We start from the raw sequence: 18806 nt of genomic DNA on the forward strand, positions 1-18806 counted from the left end.
AATTTTAAAGAATTTAGAATCGTTGTAGTTTTCATAATGTTTTAGCTAATTCTCTGGAAGAAATAATGGAGGAAGTTCTAGATAGAGTGATCCTCTACCGGAACAGCATCCAAGAACAGCAGATAGATAACTGAATCAATATGCATGGAGCATTTCCATCCAACATCTCAGTAGAGATCATTCATATTAAGGCTGGCTGAATTTGACTTGAAGTTTTTTTTTTCAATTTCTTGACATTATACCAGAAACATCTGACGTTGGCCATATTGAATGGCAAACAATCATGATTGTTACAAAATTATTGATAAAATGTAACTGCTTCACAAATAAAGGGGATTTCTAGCAGATGCTTTTTTATTACCATCATATATCGTGCTGCTTATAAAAAATCTAATCCTTTTTAACTCTATAATCGAAAAGAGTTACAGAATGGAAGTTTTAAGATTTTTACGAACTTTAAAGTGCATATTCATTTTTGTTAAAATGTGACACTATTTGCCACACAATGTATATGAATTGTTTAGAATATTTGAATAAGAACGCAAAGCACCTGCATACTTCTATTTTAATGTTAAAAAAAACTAACAATGATATTGCAAAAAGTAGTCTTTATATCATTATTTAAAAATGCTTAGTGTATATATAAGTACAAAATATGTAATTTGAGACGAGTAACATTGTCAAACTGTGAAAGACTTGGTAATAATAATAGCTGAATTATAATGGAACGTATGTAATAGTTACACCAACTGTCATAAACTGCTAAATTATAAATAATTGATAGCATGATATTTGACGACAATTATTACAATATAAATGACAGTTTGTTAAGCAAACTTAGTTTACATATATACAGTTTTAATGAGGAAATGCACAAAAAAATCCTTTGCAAATTCAGTATAGGTGTTTCACAAATGACTGTATAGACCGCTCTCTTGCACAATTTGACCCTTTACCAATTTTGACCATTGGGTAATGAGGCGGGTGTCGGGTTGTATCATCTACGAGTTTTAGATTTTCTATTTCCTTCTCATTTTCTAGCTCTTTTACAATATATATATATATATAACCAAATTACAAGAGACCAAATAATATTTGAAAGTAGATACGGAGTTAACATCATTGACTGAGTAACCAAATATGAAAGTCGTCAATATTCCGATAGATAAATAGCCATAGTCGGGTTGTATCATTTATAAGTTTTCGATTTTTTTATTTCCTATTCTTTTTATAGCTCTTTTACAATATTGACTTAAGTAACCAAATCCGAAAGTCGTCAATATTCCAATAGCTAAATGGTCATTTCATTTACAAGTGGTATGCTGTCAAACATTTTTACAAAGGTTCTACGAACTATAGGATGCATACATACATAAACAACGCATAGCAAAATTGACAGGTTATTGCATATGTTCACATCTTCTTTGTTAAAAAAACCCCAATCATTTCAAATATTTTGCATGAACATTTTTCAATATTTTCTGTTTTAAAGATTTTTTTTATATGAAACATATACGTTTCCATCATAATATATAATTTTATTTCTACAAAAGATATTTATGATTTTCGATACAGTCGCTTCTCTAATAAAAAAATCAATGTCATAAGTAAAATTCAGTTTGATATATTCTCTTAAACTTTCATGAAGGAGTATTTCATAGTTGTGCTGAGTATCCTCTGTTCTCATGGCCACCATTTACCTGTCATCGAGAAATGAAAATATTTGAATTTAATAATTTCTCATCATTAATATGTCACAACATATAAAACAATGACTAAATTAAAAAAAAAACACTACCCATTTGCTTTTCTTGTTATCCGTAATTTACAATTAACTGTTTTTCATCTTTTCAACTCTTTTCCAAAATGATTACAACTATAATTTTTAAGACATTACAATATCATAAAAAATGTGTTATAATAACTTAATTTGAAATACTCCTCTCATTATTTCTTTCATGATTTTGACTTAGCCGACTTTCTTAAAAATTGGGTTAGTTTTGGACAAGCAATAATTTGTCGGGATGTATAATAATTTGATGTATATATATTACCGATGAAAGTGGTACTTTGTCTGATGAGTACTGACGTCTTCTAGATATAAAACAAGCCAATGCTACAGCTAAACACAAGACTAATGTCAAGGTCACTGCAATGACGACGATAAGTGCAACAGTCGTCTGGGAAAACTCCTCATTTTTCTGGCTGTCTGTTGTTTTTTCTCCAGTTTGTGCAGCAGTACTCTAAATTAAATAATGTAAACCGATATATGAATAAGACAACAAAAAACAGCAGTAATTCTATCAACAATGGGGGACGGATTTATAAAAGTTTTTTTCCAAGCTTGTTTCCGAATCCCATATTTGTCTACTATGTAAAATGGTACTATTATATTGTTATAATTTTCAATAATAAATGCTGTTTTAACTAACACCATAAAAAATCTAACTTCAGATAAAAGGCCTACATTATAGTAATGTTTCATCACGGCAATTGCAGATTATCTTTTATTCAATTTAGGTAAGCTTTTGGGGAAATTGTCATAACCATTGAACAACTCGTCCTTTAAAACATATACTGGTAAATTACAACCTTGAAATAGGCTTTTGGGAAGGAAAATAAAAGTACAATGGCATATAAGACGATATATAATTTTACTTTTATTTTGTTAACCCCTCTGTATTGTCCAATAAACTAATTTCTAATATGCTATACCAGGAAATGTCATCGAACTTCAATTCTTTAAAATGTGACAAAACTATTATCCCCTCTGACAATGTTGAAATAAAAAGCTGTGCCATGAGCGCATGATACGCCCGTCGCCACTGACTGGACAGTTTTAGACAATTTTTCAACTAATAAAGTTCCATAACTCCGCAATGTCATATCAGAAATTTATAAAAACAAAAGGGAGCTTATTTCAATATATATAAACAAGTCACCATAGTTTCATGATAACTGCTAAAAGCGTTTTTGAGTTATTGTCCGAAATACTGAAAAATCCCCCCTTTTTTAAGGAATAAAGTCCCAATACTCCAAAACGTAAAATCATTTTTTTTTTAAATCGAAAGGGTACTTATGTCAATATATATAAACAATTTTTCATGAAAATTGTTCATAACATTTTTGAGTTATAGTCATAAAACTGGAAAATCACCACTTTTTATGAATAAAATCCCATAACTCGGAAACGTAAAATATAAATTTATAAAAATCGAAAGGGAGCTTACGTAAATAGATATTAACAATTCACCAAAGTTTCATGAAAATTGGTGAAAGCGTTTTTGAGTTATTGTCTGACATGTTGACGACGGACGGACGGACGGACAACGGTATACCATAATACGTCCTTTAAACGGAAGTAAAAAAACGATACCAGGTTTATGTTATAGGTTATGAATTACCATATGAGGCGAAGCTGTAGTTTGTTGATTATTTTCTGTCATACGTGTGACGAAGGATATCTCTGCTACTGCAAACTTTTTGTCAGGAGAAAGTTCTTCTGCCTTTTCAACGAAAAAAAAAATCAGGTGAAAGAAAAAGCTAAAACAAATTAGTGACCTTTTCTTGTTTCTTCAGGGCAAATTGCGAGTATGGATATAATTTAACAGGGAAGGGGGATAATATGATTTTTAAAATTTGAAAAGTATTCCGCCAATTCTTTTAGTTTATCTTGAAAAAAAAATCCATTTATTGTTCATTTTACGATAAATAAATTGAACAACACGAAATAATGTATAAGTATATATCATTCATTTTTATATACAGCATATATAGATAAAGTAAACCTAATGCCAAACGTCTAAACTTTTTACACACAGTAGAAATAAAATGTTACTTTAACAGTCCAAAATAAGTATTTCAAAGTATTCTGAAAATCTCACCTTCAGCAATATCACAAATTCTCGAGGAAGTTCAACACTTTTGACCTGTTTAACAATAGCTTGGAAATAGTTTCCCATTTTCTTCGTCTCCACGGAAAAATAGCTATCATATCCGGATGGATAAGCTAAATAAGAAATATTGACACAAAAGTTAAAAAATGTGAAATAAAATGCAGTTATTGTTTTGTCCTATACGACAACCTCAAAGTGATCAGCTTTTATTAGTTCATGTCAATCAGGAAATGGCCTGCTGCTATTTGGGGATGGAATCAATGCAATTTCGCTTCGGACGAACCAAATTTATGAAGTGTTATGTTCATTAAATAGCACTGGATCGATACCACTGCTTGTGGGCTTTTAGCCCTCTTGGTATCATCAGCTCAATAGTCAGTGCTTTGGTACACATATGATTTTTAAAATACTTTTTCTTAAATCCTCCGTTGAAAAATGTAGAATCTATTTATAAACGATGGTTACAACTAAGTTTGGCTATTCTTTAAGGTACGGTTTGGTCATATAGCTCTTCAATTATTTTGGTATTTATGATGATTCATGCAAACTATACTTACTCAAGAAAACGGAAGAAAATAAAGATTGTTTGTCGTCAGTTTTTACATTTTACATCAGTAGAAATTACATCTTTGCTTTACCGTAAAGCAAGATTGATATCTTTTTAATTAAAGAACGAACGTCCACTAGCGGTGAAAAAAATACATAATATTTCAAGTATAACTCTTTGTTTAACTGGTGGTATTTTAGAGATATAATTGGTAATTTGGATAGGTTTTCTTCCTATTTTGCAGGATGCTCTTTTGGAAAGTGTCACTTTTATTGTTTGATGGACAGCGTTGACTTTGATTTTGCTCTAGAAAAGTATCGCCTAATGTTTTGGCTAGTTGTTATGTGACAAAGTGCCATTCCTAATTTAGTTGAGTGTTATGTGACAGCTATTAGTTCGGCAAATACAAACATAATATCTGTTTAGGGATCAGTTTCTTAATTTTGAAGTTAATTAAAAAGAAAAACAACCAAACAAAACCATCCCTTTGCATTTATTCATACCTTATTTAATTACGCACGATGACCTTAATTCGAAAAGCATGATTTCAATTTTCAATTAACCGATTGTAAGCGCTTTCATTAGTATACAAGAAATGTGATATTTAACTTACTTGTCGCCACAGAAAATGCTACGTCACTTGGAACTCCGTCCATATCTTCGGCCAAAATCTTAATTGCGTTTCCAGTTACGTCAGGAAAGCCATGAAATTGTAGCTCTTGATTCTAAAAATGTATTTTAGCATTTTTTTGAAATAATAATCGAAGAACATATAAAATCAAAGCTTGATATACTTTTATACAATATGAAGTTTTTGTCTATATAGATTATTGGCTGATATCCGCCTATACAAATCATTGCAGTATTTCTGGCCGACGTATAAGCCTGTAAAGAATAATGAAGTATCTGTCTGGATAGGTAGTAACATTCACATGTATAGATCATTTCAGACTTTCAGGTCGACGTCATCTTGTAAATACCAATGCAGATTTTTCTGTATAAGTAATTGTTTGACATCCGCCTGTACAAATAATTGCAGTCTTTCTGGTTGACGTCAGTCTGTAAAGTCCACTGAAGTTTTTGTCTGTATATGTAATTGGTTGACGTCCACCTTTACAGTTTATTGCAGTCTTTCAGGTCAACGTTTGGCTATAAAGATCACTTAAGCTTATATAGATACATTTATAACATCCGCCTGTACAAATCGTTGCTTGCAGCCTATGTTGTCGACGTCAGTCTGTATTTGCAGATAATTGGCTGATTGTACAGATCATTGTAGTCTATGTAGTCGACATATATTGATCAGACTGCTGACGGAATTCTACAGTTTAAGCCTTATAAGTTATCCATCAAAGAAGAAGGAACCGATACCAGATCTCTTCATTTGACAAAATTATCAGATATTCGAAAATCGAAAAAAAACTCTCTCGTTTGATATAGTCTCTTCACTGTCCTCGCCAATAACACAGATAGTCATCAAAAAGTATGAACGTATTAAAAGCATCAAGACACACGCACATAGATAATGCATGGCTGTTTTTAAATGGAAATACAATAAACGTATGATTGTCCCTTCGGTATCTTTTGCAACTCATTTTCATAAAGCAGAGACGTGGTTCAGTGAATCAGATGTGGATACTAAAAAAATCCAAAGATCTTTTAGAGTACATACACTTATGGAGCAGGATCTCCTTACCCTGCCGGAGAACCTGAGATCACCCCAGTTTTTGATGGGGTTCGTGTTCCTCGGTCTTTAGTTTTCTATGTTGTGTTTTATGTACTGTTGTTTGTCTGTTGGTCGTTTTCTTTTTTAACCGTGGCATTGTCAGTTTATTTTCGACTTATGAGCTTGAAAGTCTCTTTGGTATCTTTCGCCTCTCTTTTTTTCAAAGATACTTCAAATTAAATGCATGTTCTATTTCATACTTGAGCAGACTAATTATTGAGGCTTATGGCAAATAATGACTTGTCTTCTTAACTAGTTATAATCGGTTTTAAGAAAGAGAATAGCTTTTCTAAATTAATTTCTCTATTGAATATGTCTTCAATAAATCCTTACCAAAAGTATTGCAGGTACATCTATTGTATATTTTGGCAATACACAGGACATTTTATGCTGCAGACAACCAGTATACATGTAAGAGGGTCCATTGTCGTTTCCATCAGTAACATGTATTTTTATATCAGTATATGCTGATCGCATTGTATTTGGTCCGCCGTCCTGTAGTACATGATTTCAAATGCCATTATATTTGTAAAAGACAGTAAAGAAATTAGGAAATGTTATTATTATTACAGATAATAAATGAATAACAACAGAAGAGTCAAGCGTTTCGTTAAATTACAGTGATTTTGTTCAATACTGCTTTGGTAATGAATTAAGTTTCAAAATGTAAATAAACGGGGAAAAAATAACCAGCAAAGAAATTAAAAAATGAAATAATTGTTTCATCTTTCATATATTTTTATTTAAGATTTAATATTAATCTTAACTATTTGAAAATAAACTGCAGTTCAAAATGTCGAGAAAAATATTTGCCTCGATACTTACCATAACAACAACACGAATAACATAATACTTGTGTCCATCCCCTAAACTTTCATAATCTAGATTGCCTCTTACTGTGAGGATGCCTTGAAGTGCGTCAATATCAAATAAATCGCTTCCATCATTCTGTTAAAAAAAATATAAATGATTTTTATCATTTTATGGAAATGAAAACTCATTTAATCTATTTGTGCCTAATTCGACCATCTTTCTGTCAAATATGCTCCATAAAAATATAAAGACCACCAATTAATATTTACCATAGCAATAGTTTTTTTAAAGTTCTTGCCTGGACATATTTGACAGCAGCAATGGACTTCAGAATGGCATTGAGAAAGTTTTGTTTCTCTCTAATTATTGACAACCCGTAACAACTCATTAAAAAGTTTACGACATTGACGTTTAAAGAGAAATCAATGCCTTGAAAAATACTGATCTCTGAAATTCAGCTGTGTCCCTAAAATGAAATCTTGCATAAAAATGAGCCAAGTAACGTCTGATTCTGTTACCAATTTTTTTTTTGAAATGTTTGTAACTAAAAATGAATAACTCAAAATAGCAATCACAAGGTGCAAACATGACGGTCTTATTTTAAAAAAATGACTTGAAAAACAAACGTGTTGATTTAACGCTAAAGAAAATGGGTACTTGAACAAAACGATAATTATTTCTGTCATTTTTCTGAAGAATCTGCTTCATCTAATACAGTGAAATGTCAACTGGTGCTAGAATTCATCGAAATTGACAGAATGGATATTTTATAGGGAAATGGTGATTTTTAAAACTCGAAACTGAAAATTAAAAAAAAAGGAGATAATGTATCAAATCTATTCTTATTAAATATATAATGTTAAATTTATGCACACCACAAATGAGTAATAAAGTCAACGATAGTATAAGAGTAAGTTGTTAGTATAATTATTTTATTTCTTTCTTGTTTAGACTGAATTGAAAAATATCTAATCTTTCTGGGATCATAATTCTGAATTTATCCTCTTTCAGTCATTTTTAAAAAGTTGAAGGCACAACGAGATAGTATTGGATTCAAATTGCCAGTTACTTTCAGCCAAATAGTGTTTTTCAATATTCTACTATTGAGACTTACCACAATGCCTGAATTCTTTATAATACTGAATGTAATGTTACCATCCAAATTCGAATCTTTATCAACGGCAGTAACTGTTAATAACTGTGTACCAACTGGTGTAAGCTGTTTAAAAAAAAGGTTCAAGTTGAAAAAAAGTAATATTAATATATATATTTTTTAATCATATAACAAATGACAAATATGTTGATGCTCCTGCGACAAAAATCCAAGAAACACCGTTTTTTTTCGTTTAAATCACATTTTATAAACTGCTTGACAACGGAATTTGGAATTCACAGTTCACTTGAAAACTTACCATACTAGTATTCTCCAAAGACACTGATTAAAGAGAAGATCCTGGATATCTGTTTTATGATTCTTTTGGAATTTCAACCAGAAGTGAAGAACTTAATCCTGCTTTACATTCCAGTCAGTTACATATATATCCTTACAAATAACACTATTGTGTTTCGTCTGCAAAATGCTCCACGAAATCGCATTCCAATTACTAACATTATTTTTCGCAATCAAAACAGTGTTTCAGAGTTACTATCTACTTTAGACTCCAGGGGGAACCCCGGAAGTTTTGATCAGTTGTTGGATACTTAAAAATTCCGAAGATCATTTAGAGTGAAAACAATCATTTCGTGTAATATTATATAAACATTTCTAAATTTTCATTCCTTTACTGAAGCATCGATTCATTCCTCATTATAATTTTAAAAACAATAATCCAGCTTTAAATCTTAAAAATTACCGACGTAGATACAACTTGAAAAATCATACTTATACTTATAGATTATCGTTGGTTATCTCAACGAGATTGATTTTCTTGCTTGAGCCGGTACGGCGAAAGTGAGAAAAGCAATCGAGTTGAGATGAACAATGATAATCTGTTTATCGCCATTTTACCTATGAAGACGTTGTTAATTTCCTTGACAACGGCGCGAGTTCCTTTAGTTTCTAGCGATAATTTTCAAATCACTCGACTCCGCTGAGAACGGAAATTATCAGTCAGCAAGATCAAAGGAAAAATTCGTAAAATAGCGATAATTATGATTATCGTAAAAACCACTCTGCCTCAAACAGTTCTCTGACGCTGCTTGAAGTTTTGATTTAAAAATATTTTTTGCGTTTGTTGAACGTGTTTTTTCTTCTCAGCAAAATAGTCCGCATTCCTATTGGAAATTAACTATTTTTCTCTTCTCGACGACTTGTTCTTCTATCTGTGTGAGGCAAATATAATATTGGGGTTTGTCAAAAAGAATGAAAGGAATTAGCGGTATCCTGTACATGCTAGTTATAAATACATGATGTCCTCTCACTGAATAATTGAGTTTTAATCATTTGTATTTAGGTAAAACCAGTTTGACCAAATACAAACTTAGTGTGCCGAACTGTTCTCTTGGTTAAAACATTCATTTGACTATTACCCATTTATGAGACTTTTAGTCTTTCATTGGGAAATTTCATTGTTATTCGGCTTCAGCCATTCTCTCGATAAACCAAATAACGATCATGTTCTGATCAGGAACGGACTTTGTTAACAGGGTTGTGCTTCTTACACAAAACTTGCTCCAACAGAGTTATGAGAAAGAACGACTGAAATCGACACTGCACAAGTTTAACGGTCATCATCACCAACTTGTTGACCGATACGATTCACTAGCGACATGTTTTCGCGGTCTTAGATCTTTAGATACCAGTAAAGTAGTCTGATCTGTAAAGTACCGAAAGTGTTCTTTTTCCCAATTATGACATTGACTGAGTGTGAATTCACAGGGTGGGTGATGCTCGGAGTTCATGCGACTCACTCAGTTTTTCTAGGGTTCTTCCTAATCTATTTACAAGATTTCAACATCGGTAAACTACTGTCTCCTCAATATGTCACGAAAACATTTGATTTTGGTTTAGGTTTTTAAAATTCCTTAAAAGGATTCTTTCAATAAAAGCATATCAGCAATCTAAAGAAATCAAAAGTTGATCCAACTGAATAGCTTGCATATTCGAACTGGATTTCCTTCATTCAAATCCAAAAGCTAAAGATGTATAAATAATTATTTTTTTTAATAATTCGTGATATGACAATGAAATAATCATATCTTCCAACTGTTTCTTACCTCATTAATAGTAGTTTCATATGGCGCATTATAAAACATAGGTGGGTTGTCGTTCTTGTCCATGATCATGATACTGACATCATAAAAGATCTGTTCAATAATAAGAATTAAGAATTATAGAAGGTTTTTTGGCATGCAAATTACAGCCTGTCTTGTGGATAAGTTAATGTGTTGATTTTTCTTACATGAACTGAGTGTCCAGACATATGATAAAAGGCAAAATATAATACATTAATGTTTATTTTCAGAAGTATAGAACATAGGTCTAGTCGGTTAATGCAAACTTCCTACACTTTATTCCTTAAATGCAAATTATCAAACATGCCATAGCTGTTATATCGTTATTTTATAGTTCAGTGTCAATTTTCGTATTGGTTTTTATTTTTTATTGCAAAAACATAAGATGTGGTATGATTGCCAATGAGACAACTCTCTGCCAAGGGCCAAATAAAGTACATTTAAGCAACTATAGGTCACCGTACGACGTTAACAATGAGCAAAACTCATACCGTATGATATGCTATAAAAGCTAGGCCCCGACATGACAACAAGGAAAACAATTCAAACGAAAAATGTATGTTTTATGTACGTTTTGGTTATTTACAGATCGAGATTAAATAAGCGGGAGACTTGAGATCTTCAAAAAATTATTCTACCCTGCCACATATGCATGTGCTTGTCCCAAGTCAGGAACTACTTCAATAGTTGTCGGATGTCATACTAGTATCTTAGTGTTTTTCGTTATTTTGAGGAGTTGGTGTAGATTCAAGATCTTTGATTGGTTTTGTTTCATTTATTCACAACTTTGGAATATTTACAGCTTGGCATATTGTATGGTATATCCCACATCTTAACTGCGTAATAGGGTTTTTATGTACATCTCACGACCACTGTTCATTCACTTTCAAATATAACCTGTTATATTTAGTAAAATTTACAAATAACTAAGTCAATTGACTTCAAAAGCCTTGTGTTATAGAGAGCATATGTATGTCTTTATTGTCACGAGTGTCTAATGTGGTACATTTGAATGTTCTTTGAAAAGACACAATGGGTTTGGATATTATCAAATCAAGGATCAGAATGGTATTTTGTTTTTGTTTTTTGACTTTCTGCCACGGAAAGATATAAAACAAGATCTTGATATAATTACACCAAATCCTTTCTTTTCTAATATAATATCACTAATGGTGCCTGATATACAAATCCTATTCTCTTAAGTCTGGAATCAAACAATAAAATTTGTCGATCTGTATCGGGTCTTTTATATATTGGGTACGTGCTTTTTTTAAATAGATTCCAGTTGTATAAGAAATTAAAAAAAAACCTAAATGGACAAGCATTATGAAATGATTTATCTTTCACCTATAGAAGACAATGGCCTTTCCCTGAGCTTTCCATTTTGTTTACATTTACTGTAAAAAAAGTTTGTGATATCATACTTTATGACAATATTATCTTACTTCTACTGAGAGGTTGTTGGCTGGGGAGCACTTCAAGGTGAATGTGATAACACTGATATCATCATCTACACTTTCCGTTGGACCCTGAATAAAAAAATGTGATAAATATCAGTTGAACTAAAAACGGTCTTTGTCCCTGAAAGAAAAAAGCGAAACATTTAAATTGAATTTAAATGGAGTATTTAACGTACATGTATATTACCGGTTATATCTGGATGTTATTGTGGATTGTTAATTCATTTAAAAGATCGTCTTGACCATTTAAATGTTTACAGTAGTACTTAGCTCGTCGAAGTGAATAACGTCAAACGAACGGAAACACTATATAGGACGAAAGAAAAGGGAAAAAATTACTGGTCAGCACTCAGCGTCACTGTATTCAACTATGATTGCATCAGCCTGGGAAAAGTATAGAACGTCCCAGCATCAGCTTAATTAATAATAATTGTATAATTCACTACACTTGTATGTAACTAAAATTTAGTTTTTTTCATGCTATTTGTATTGATTGAATTCTTGTTCATTATTGTATGTCATAAACCCTCTTTTGGGTATAAATGTGCATTTGCTACATGTGGAGCAGGATTTGGTTACCCTTCCGGAGCACTTGAGATCACCCTCGGTTTTTGGTTTGGTTCGTCTTGCTCAGTCTTTAGTTTTCTATGTTGTTGTTTTTTGTGCTGTTGTTTGTCTTTCGGTCTTTTTTTTCTTTTTTAGCCATGGCGTTGTCAGTTTATTTTCGACTTGTGAGTTTGAATGTCTCTTATGTATCTTTTGACTCTCGTTCTAAATAAATCAAATCAAAATAACAAAAATCATAGAACTGTGCTTAATGTGTAATATTGCTACGCAATTATAGGGAACTTCAAATCGTATATGATATTTCTGAAACTCTGGTGGTCATATTGTCTCCTTGGTATCTCCTTTTGTTTTTTCAAGAACGATTAACAATGTTTTATATTTAAGTCATGGACAACTTACATCTCTGTCTAAGGGTTGAACTAGACGGATAATACTATGCCCTGACACACTTTCGAATTTGAATTTTTCTGCTGGATTAATTATCAGATAGTCTGTCTGTGGCTCCAAGACAATTCCATTAGGTGAATTTACATCTAGAACGCCATTTATTCGTACTTGAGACTGGTACATAGGATCGTTAGGGTATAGAAGTAATTCTGAAAATAAATTGCTTATATCCATCAAATATTTATATACGCTGACAGAAAATAAATAAAATGTAAAAAACGCAATAAAAGTAACAAATAAAACAAGTTAATTAAAAAGCAATATATGTCATAATTCTTACGCTATCGTGTTTAATAAAAAGAAAAGAATCAAGTAAGCCGTCTCTATATGGAAGATCGTGAATAAATGGTTGACATTGAAATTAATGCAGACATTGTCCTCATGGTGAACTATAAAAAGACGAGTTCTAAAATTATTTGAATATAATTGATTAGCTGTGATAATTAAAAGGAAAATCGACACAATAGAGCGTGAAATATTTGTGACATTTTGAAATGTTTGGTATTATGAAATTTATATTAACAAATTTACTGATGGACTCTTATATTATGAAAAGATGTCGTTAGGATTTCTGAACGAGTGTCAGTCTCACAATACTAAGTTTGATTAGATATTACATAACTATTTATCCGACACATGTCGTGAATATGGTACAAAGCACCTAGTAAAAATAATCCAAATTAAAATTAAAATCTACATTCTTGTCTAAATACACTTAATTGAAACAGTTTTGGGCATTGTTGACTAACAATCTTCCGGCCGAGATAATATGTGTCATACTGACATGTACAGCTGTAAACATATGTTTGTTACTTGTTTTAAATATTTGTATAAAACCGGCAATTTCTATCTAGACATTTTTAAAGACATTTCGACCTGAAGTTAGGGACACATAAAAAGGTAAAAAGTTCATAGGCCTTCTGTTTACTTAGACTGATATCGTCACGGATACATTGTGGTTAAATGTCTTATATATCATTGATATGTCACCCCTTCAAGTATCCAATGATGAACGGGTAGGTTAGGTGAATCCGGTTTTATGTCGTATGAATAAATAATGCAAGGTCATAATCAGGTAGTATTAATCATATGTACAATATATTTTATGATGGATATCGTTTTACTCGGGGAGGATCAAATCTTTAACTGTTTTACTATGTCACACATTGTGACATAAGGCTTACAAATCGTTAGGTTTGATGCACCCCTATTTGGTAGGTCATATTTCAAAGAGAAAGGACCTATTTCGCCTGAATTTATACACACCAGGGCAGACTTCTAATATTTAAACCTTTACTATAAATAAATTCCAAGGTATCACAGCTCCATGGATGCACTGTAGGGTAATAAAATCTAATGTAGTATTCCTGAACATGTCACCAAATTATGGATGTCTTACAATGGATTAAAACTGCAGTTTGAATGAATGGAATTGACACATTTTGAAATGTTTGCCAAAAACAAAAATTAATGAGACGGACACTCTAAACCAAAAGCAAAATTCGTTCGGAAGAAAAGATATGCATTGTCTTTCAGATAAATACTGTTTATTTTGGTGTTTCGGTCCAAAAATTAACAAAAAGTTGAATTATTTTATCAAAACCTTCTCAATGGATAGTACTAGCTAACATTTTGATGGGATCCTTAAATGTAAAATCGTTGAAAAATATCATCAATTCTCTATCGGTTTCAACACATTTTTGATTTTGTCCACGTGAGAGAAGTCTAGTCTTGTAGAAACAGGGATGGTCCGTGTTGAGAGTGCCACGCTTTATGCTTTTTAGCCCCCTAATTAGAATTTACAGAAACTTTTTCAGAATGTTAACCATGTACTGCCATTGTGCAGTCTGTTTTTTGGTTTTTTTTATTTGTTTTATCCATTTAAAAAAAAAATGGAAAAGGGGGAGGGGGGGTCCTTAGCAAATCGTAGACCTTTCCATACCTGGATGAATGAGGGTATCATTATGTCAGCTTTGAACTCAGTACCTCTAGTTTGTTAATGTTTAATCATAGTATATACCCTGGGGTTAAAGCCGCTGTTGTGTATTTCATATAGGGTTTTATCTTAAATTTCATTTTTCTGTATCGGTAATTTTGGATTTCAAATCGGCGCTATTTTCAAAAATTTCTTGAAAACCCAATATATCACCATCCATATACAATATTTTTCTATTCACTGAAGTTGTTTCAATATTGATATGTACCACCAAATGCATTTTGCATATATATTAGCATGCATTTCCAATAGCGTCCTTTGATAAACACGCGTTTAAGCTGACGATCGTTTTTGATTCGTAAAATTTTCCTCTGGGTCTGGTAAAAAGACCCATTGCTAATGGAAATTACTTCATTATGTCCATAACTGATAATAATATATTTTTTTATAACCATTATATCGTCATTTGAACATAATATTAATCCAGACTGTTAACGGTTTTCAAGAAATAGCATATAACAAGTTTATTTCGCAAATTTTCAATTTTTAACTCATTAAGTTCCTTCCGCGATGGATTGTGATAATTTGGATTTTTATTCAGCACCATCATGGATAAGAATTTGATTTGTGTTTAGTCATCTTAACCATCGTCGATCGTCAGAAATAAACCACAAATTAGAAGTAACCGCACCCCACAAAGGATGATTCAGACCATGTTTTTTTCTAAATTGGCCAGGTGTGTTAATGGAAAAAGATAATTGTTAACTACAGAAAGGATGCTAAAAACACTGAATTACCATATTTATATTGAAATATCATATGATATATTGGTATACACATCAAAGAGAAATTCTGGTAAATAATCTTAGATGGCTTCTGGTTGACCTTATATTTAATCTGGTTATCCTGAAGGTTATCCGAACCTCTCGAATGAACATAACGTACATATATTTAAACATGTATTTGAATAATCATCATATAGAACGAAATAGTGTATTCACACATCATCATTATCAATTTTGCAGAAAATATTTTTGTCATCCCTTTTCACTAGCTCTAAAATGACGCATACAGTATTGCATGTCCATGTTATCATAGTACAGTTATGTAGTTTTATTTGGAGCGGATTTCTATGGTGGCCAGATGCGGCCATTTCGCCTTTTTGCGTTTTCGCGTTTTCTCCTTTCACTTTGCAAACGCGAAATCGGGAAATCGAGAAATCGGGAAATCGGGAAATCAAGAAATCGGGAAATAGAGAAATCGAGAAAGCGAAATCGAGAAATCGGGAAATCGAGAAAGCGAAAACGCGAAATCGAGAAAACTATTTCCCGTTTTCGCGTTTTCTCGTTTTCGCTTTCTTGATTTCTCGATTTCCCGATTTTCCGATGTCTCGATTTCTCGATTTCCCGATTTCCCGATTTCTCTTTTTCTCTTTTTCTCGATTTCTCGATTTCCCGATTTCCCGATTTCTCAAATTTCGCGTGAAAGTGAAAGGAGAAAACGCGAAAACGCGAAATGGCCGCATCCGGCCACCATAGATTTCCGATAAGTATGATTTACTTGTGTCCAATTCATTTTACTTTGAGTAAATAACATATGTTTAAACTATATACCACAGTGGTAGCAAAACGATTGTACATTTGTCAACCTCCATACGCTAATGTAAAAGGGGCATTAGCTATCAAATTCATAATCACCGATTTTACCTAAATCCTCATATTTGATTTATAACATACTAAATCGTATAATGTCTCAGCATTTCATGCGTAAATTAGACTAGACGATTTCTTCTAATTAACAATCGAGATGATATTCTAATACTCATGATGGTCATATGACCCGATATAAATATAAATAGACTGACACACACACACAGGCACGTGCATATTAATAAAGATTTTTCTATTTCTGTTTGATGTAAATAATCATTTTACTTGTATAAGAATGATTTTTTTGTAAGCCGAACTAGTCAATGATTGTATTTCCTGGTGGCTACCTTATTTCACTTTTCAATGTTGACATTCTTTTCTTTTTAATAACTGAACATTATTACCACATCCGTAACCCATTTCCAGCTAATGATAAAATTAAAGTTTCAAGAATACGGATTCGAATGAGGTTGAAGTATTTACTTTTTAATACATCAGCGATATTTTTAGCTTGTTTTGACAAAATTAAACCAAAATTACGGACACTCACTTCATTTGAGCTTTTGTGGATAGTTGTCTCATTGACAGTCATACCACATCTCCTTATTACTGTTAATAGCAAAATATTATTTCAATATTTCGCCTTTATAAATGTTTGAAATACAAAACAAAATCATATTTATTTTGTTTTGTTTGAATCGTAGATAATGCCCCTTTAAAGGACAGTTAGTAAACACAAAACTCATTAGATACAGTACCTTCTTGATTGGCTTCATAAATATTCAAATATAATACAGGACGAACTGGTGTCCATTCTCCAGGATCCATAGGACTACATGCTGTAAATCAAAAGAATACGCTTGTATATTTCGATTGACTGTTTTTAAATTGATACCGACAGCAACATATACCATGAAACAACGCGGTGCAAAGGGGATCAGACAAAGAAGCAATTTCTCACAAACTCAAAGGTAGGGGTCAAAACTTTGTTTTTGTCAGACAAGAATTTAGTACAGCCAGTAATAAATAAATAAATACAATATATGTAGGCCTTTAAAATCTCACAAAACCCTCTTAATTGGTTTTGTTTTTTTTCATCAGAATGATCTTTTGCCTGTCAAAACAAACTGATAGCTACAACATATTAATGTCCCTTTACTTCCTTATTCACTGACACTCCTCCTTTCTGAAAGTTTTTTTTTCGCCGCCTATGTATTATTGAAATGCAAATGAAGATACGAGTTTCAATTGTTTGTAAGAATTGCTATACTAAATGTCAAAAAAATATCAATTTAATCAAAGAATAACGAATATAAGTTCATGTTAAAAAAATACATAGGCAAGATAAATGAAATAAAAACACAAATGACTTACGTTCCTGTGCAAATACAATGGAAACTATTGCAACGAAGTTGAGTAGAATCGGTAACATTTTTAAATGTCAGAGTTATATTCGGTTGTCTTGGGTCCTAGTAAGTCAGTTCTTAAATGACTAAATTCTGTTTTTGTATTTCAAATTTAGAACAAGGAAGTCCTATTTCGTTATGGGTGCGTTCTACTAAATCCGGGATAAAAAGTTTAAACAAACTTTACTTTTTTTGTAGAATAATTTTATTGTAGAGACTCAACCAGGAAGCTTTGTAAAGTAAATATTCGTATAAAATTGTGACATTTAATGACCGATACAACCTTTTGGTGTGTGTGATCTCAAAAGTTTTATATGTTTGGCTATCGAAACTTTCGAGAATGCCCGATGAAGGTTTCGTTGGTGTCTTCTGGCTATTCCTACATTTTGTATTTTACTATTCTGGCTATTCCTACAAGGGAGATTATGGAAAGAACAATCGATGTTGTTATTGCAAAATATGTTGTTTTAGTCATTAGTGTCTAATTGGGTCACAGGTAAATTTACCTGTGGAAATTAAATAAAAAATAATTATTTAATTGAAATTTATGTAAAAAATGTAGTTTTTTTTTGTTTGAAAACATGTATCAAGTGTTATAATTAAGTGTTTCTAATATGAAATTTCTTGAAAATAAACTTATTTAAAAGAAAAAGTAGAAAAAGCATTTAAAAGTCTGTGAAAAAAAAACTATTTAAAAGAAAAGGTAGTTAAAGCATTTAATAGTAACCAACACTTTCAACTTTAGCTTCAAAGAATTTATTAATTTCATTATAATATCAAAAGTTGTAACGCAGATATTCCAAATATTTTTACAAAAATCTGCATGTGTTTATCTTTTGAAACAAAAAAGTTAAATATGTATATCCAAAGGATAGAAATGTCCAAGAAACCGAAACTATAGGTAAATGTCTAAAATTTCGACCCCATTTATCTCTAAACTAAGCACATGAAGGTATATTTTTATTACATATTGGAATTGACCAGGTGAAAAATAGCTTGTATGCAAATTTTCGTAAAAAAAAACTGTATCGTATGCCCTTAATGTCAATTTAGTGTACTTTTTGGTGCTTTGATTCAATGAATATGTAGTGTAACTCAAAATTTAGTGCTTTGTTTCAAAAAATA

General features: G+C 31.7%; 1 protein-coding gene across 1 annotated transcript; it reads right to left on the reverse strand.

The window, feature by feature from the left end:
- Positions 1–548: 548 nt before the first annotated feature.
- LOC127708857 (cadherin-99C-like) lies at positions 549–17854 on the reverse strand. Its single transcript, XM_052214024.1, has 13 exons — positions 17650–17854; positions 17034–17114; positions 12643–12839; positions 11662–11745; positions 10199–10288; positions 8097–8201; positions 6995–7117; positions 6503–6664; positions 5057–5168; positions 3885–4009; positions 3405–3506; positions 2055–2243; positions 549–1700 (listed from the first exon to the last, which is right to left on the reverse strand). The coding sequence occupies exons 1-13, from the start codon at positions 17705–17707 to the stop codon at positions 1656–1658; spliced, it is 1473 nt and encodes a 490-aa protein (XP_052069984.1). The 5' UTR covers positions 17708–17854; the 3' UTR covers positions 549–1655.
- Between the last annotated feature and the right edge of the window lie 952 nt (positions 17855–18806).

Source organism: Mytilus californianus, unplaced genomic scaffold (genome assembly GCF_021869535.1).
Source record: "Mytilus californianus isolate M0D057914Y unplaced genomic scaffold, xbMytCali1.0.p SCAF_7, whole genome shotgun sequence".
NCBI lineage: Eukaryota > Metazoa > Mollusca > Bivalvia > Mytilida > Mytilidae > Mytilus > Mytilus californianus.

Bases quoted from the DNA above. Each gene is read 5' to 3' on its own strand.
- LOC127708857 (XM_052214024.1), bottom strand. From the start codon at position 17,707: ATGTTACCGATTCTACTCAACTTCGTTGCAATAGTTTCCATTGTATTT. The intron at 12,840-17,033 runs GTACTGTATCTA...ATTTATTTTCAG, and splicing joins TTATGAAGCCAATCAAGAAG to AATTACTTCTATACCCTAAC. The intron at 11,746-12,642 runs GTAAGTTGTCCA...TTTTTTATTCAG, and splicing joins TTCAACCCTTAGACAGAGAT to GGTCCAACGGAAAGTGTAGA.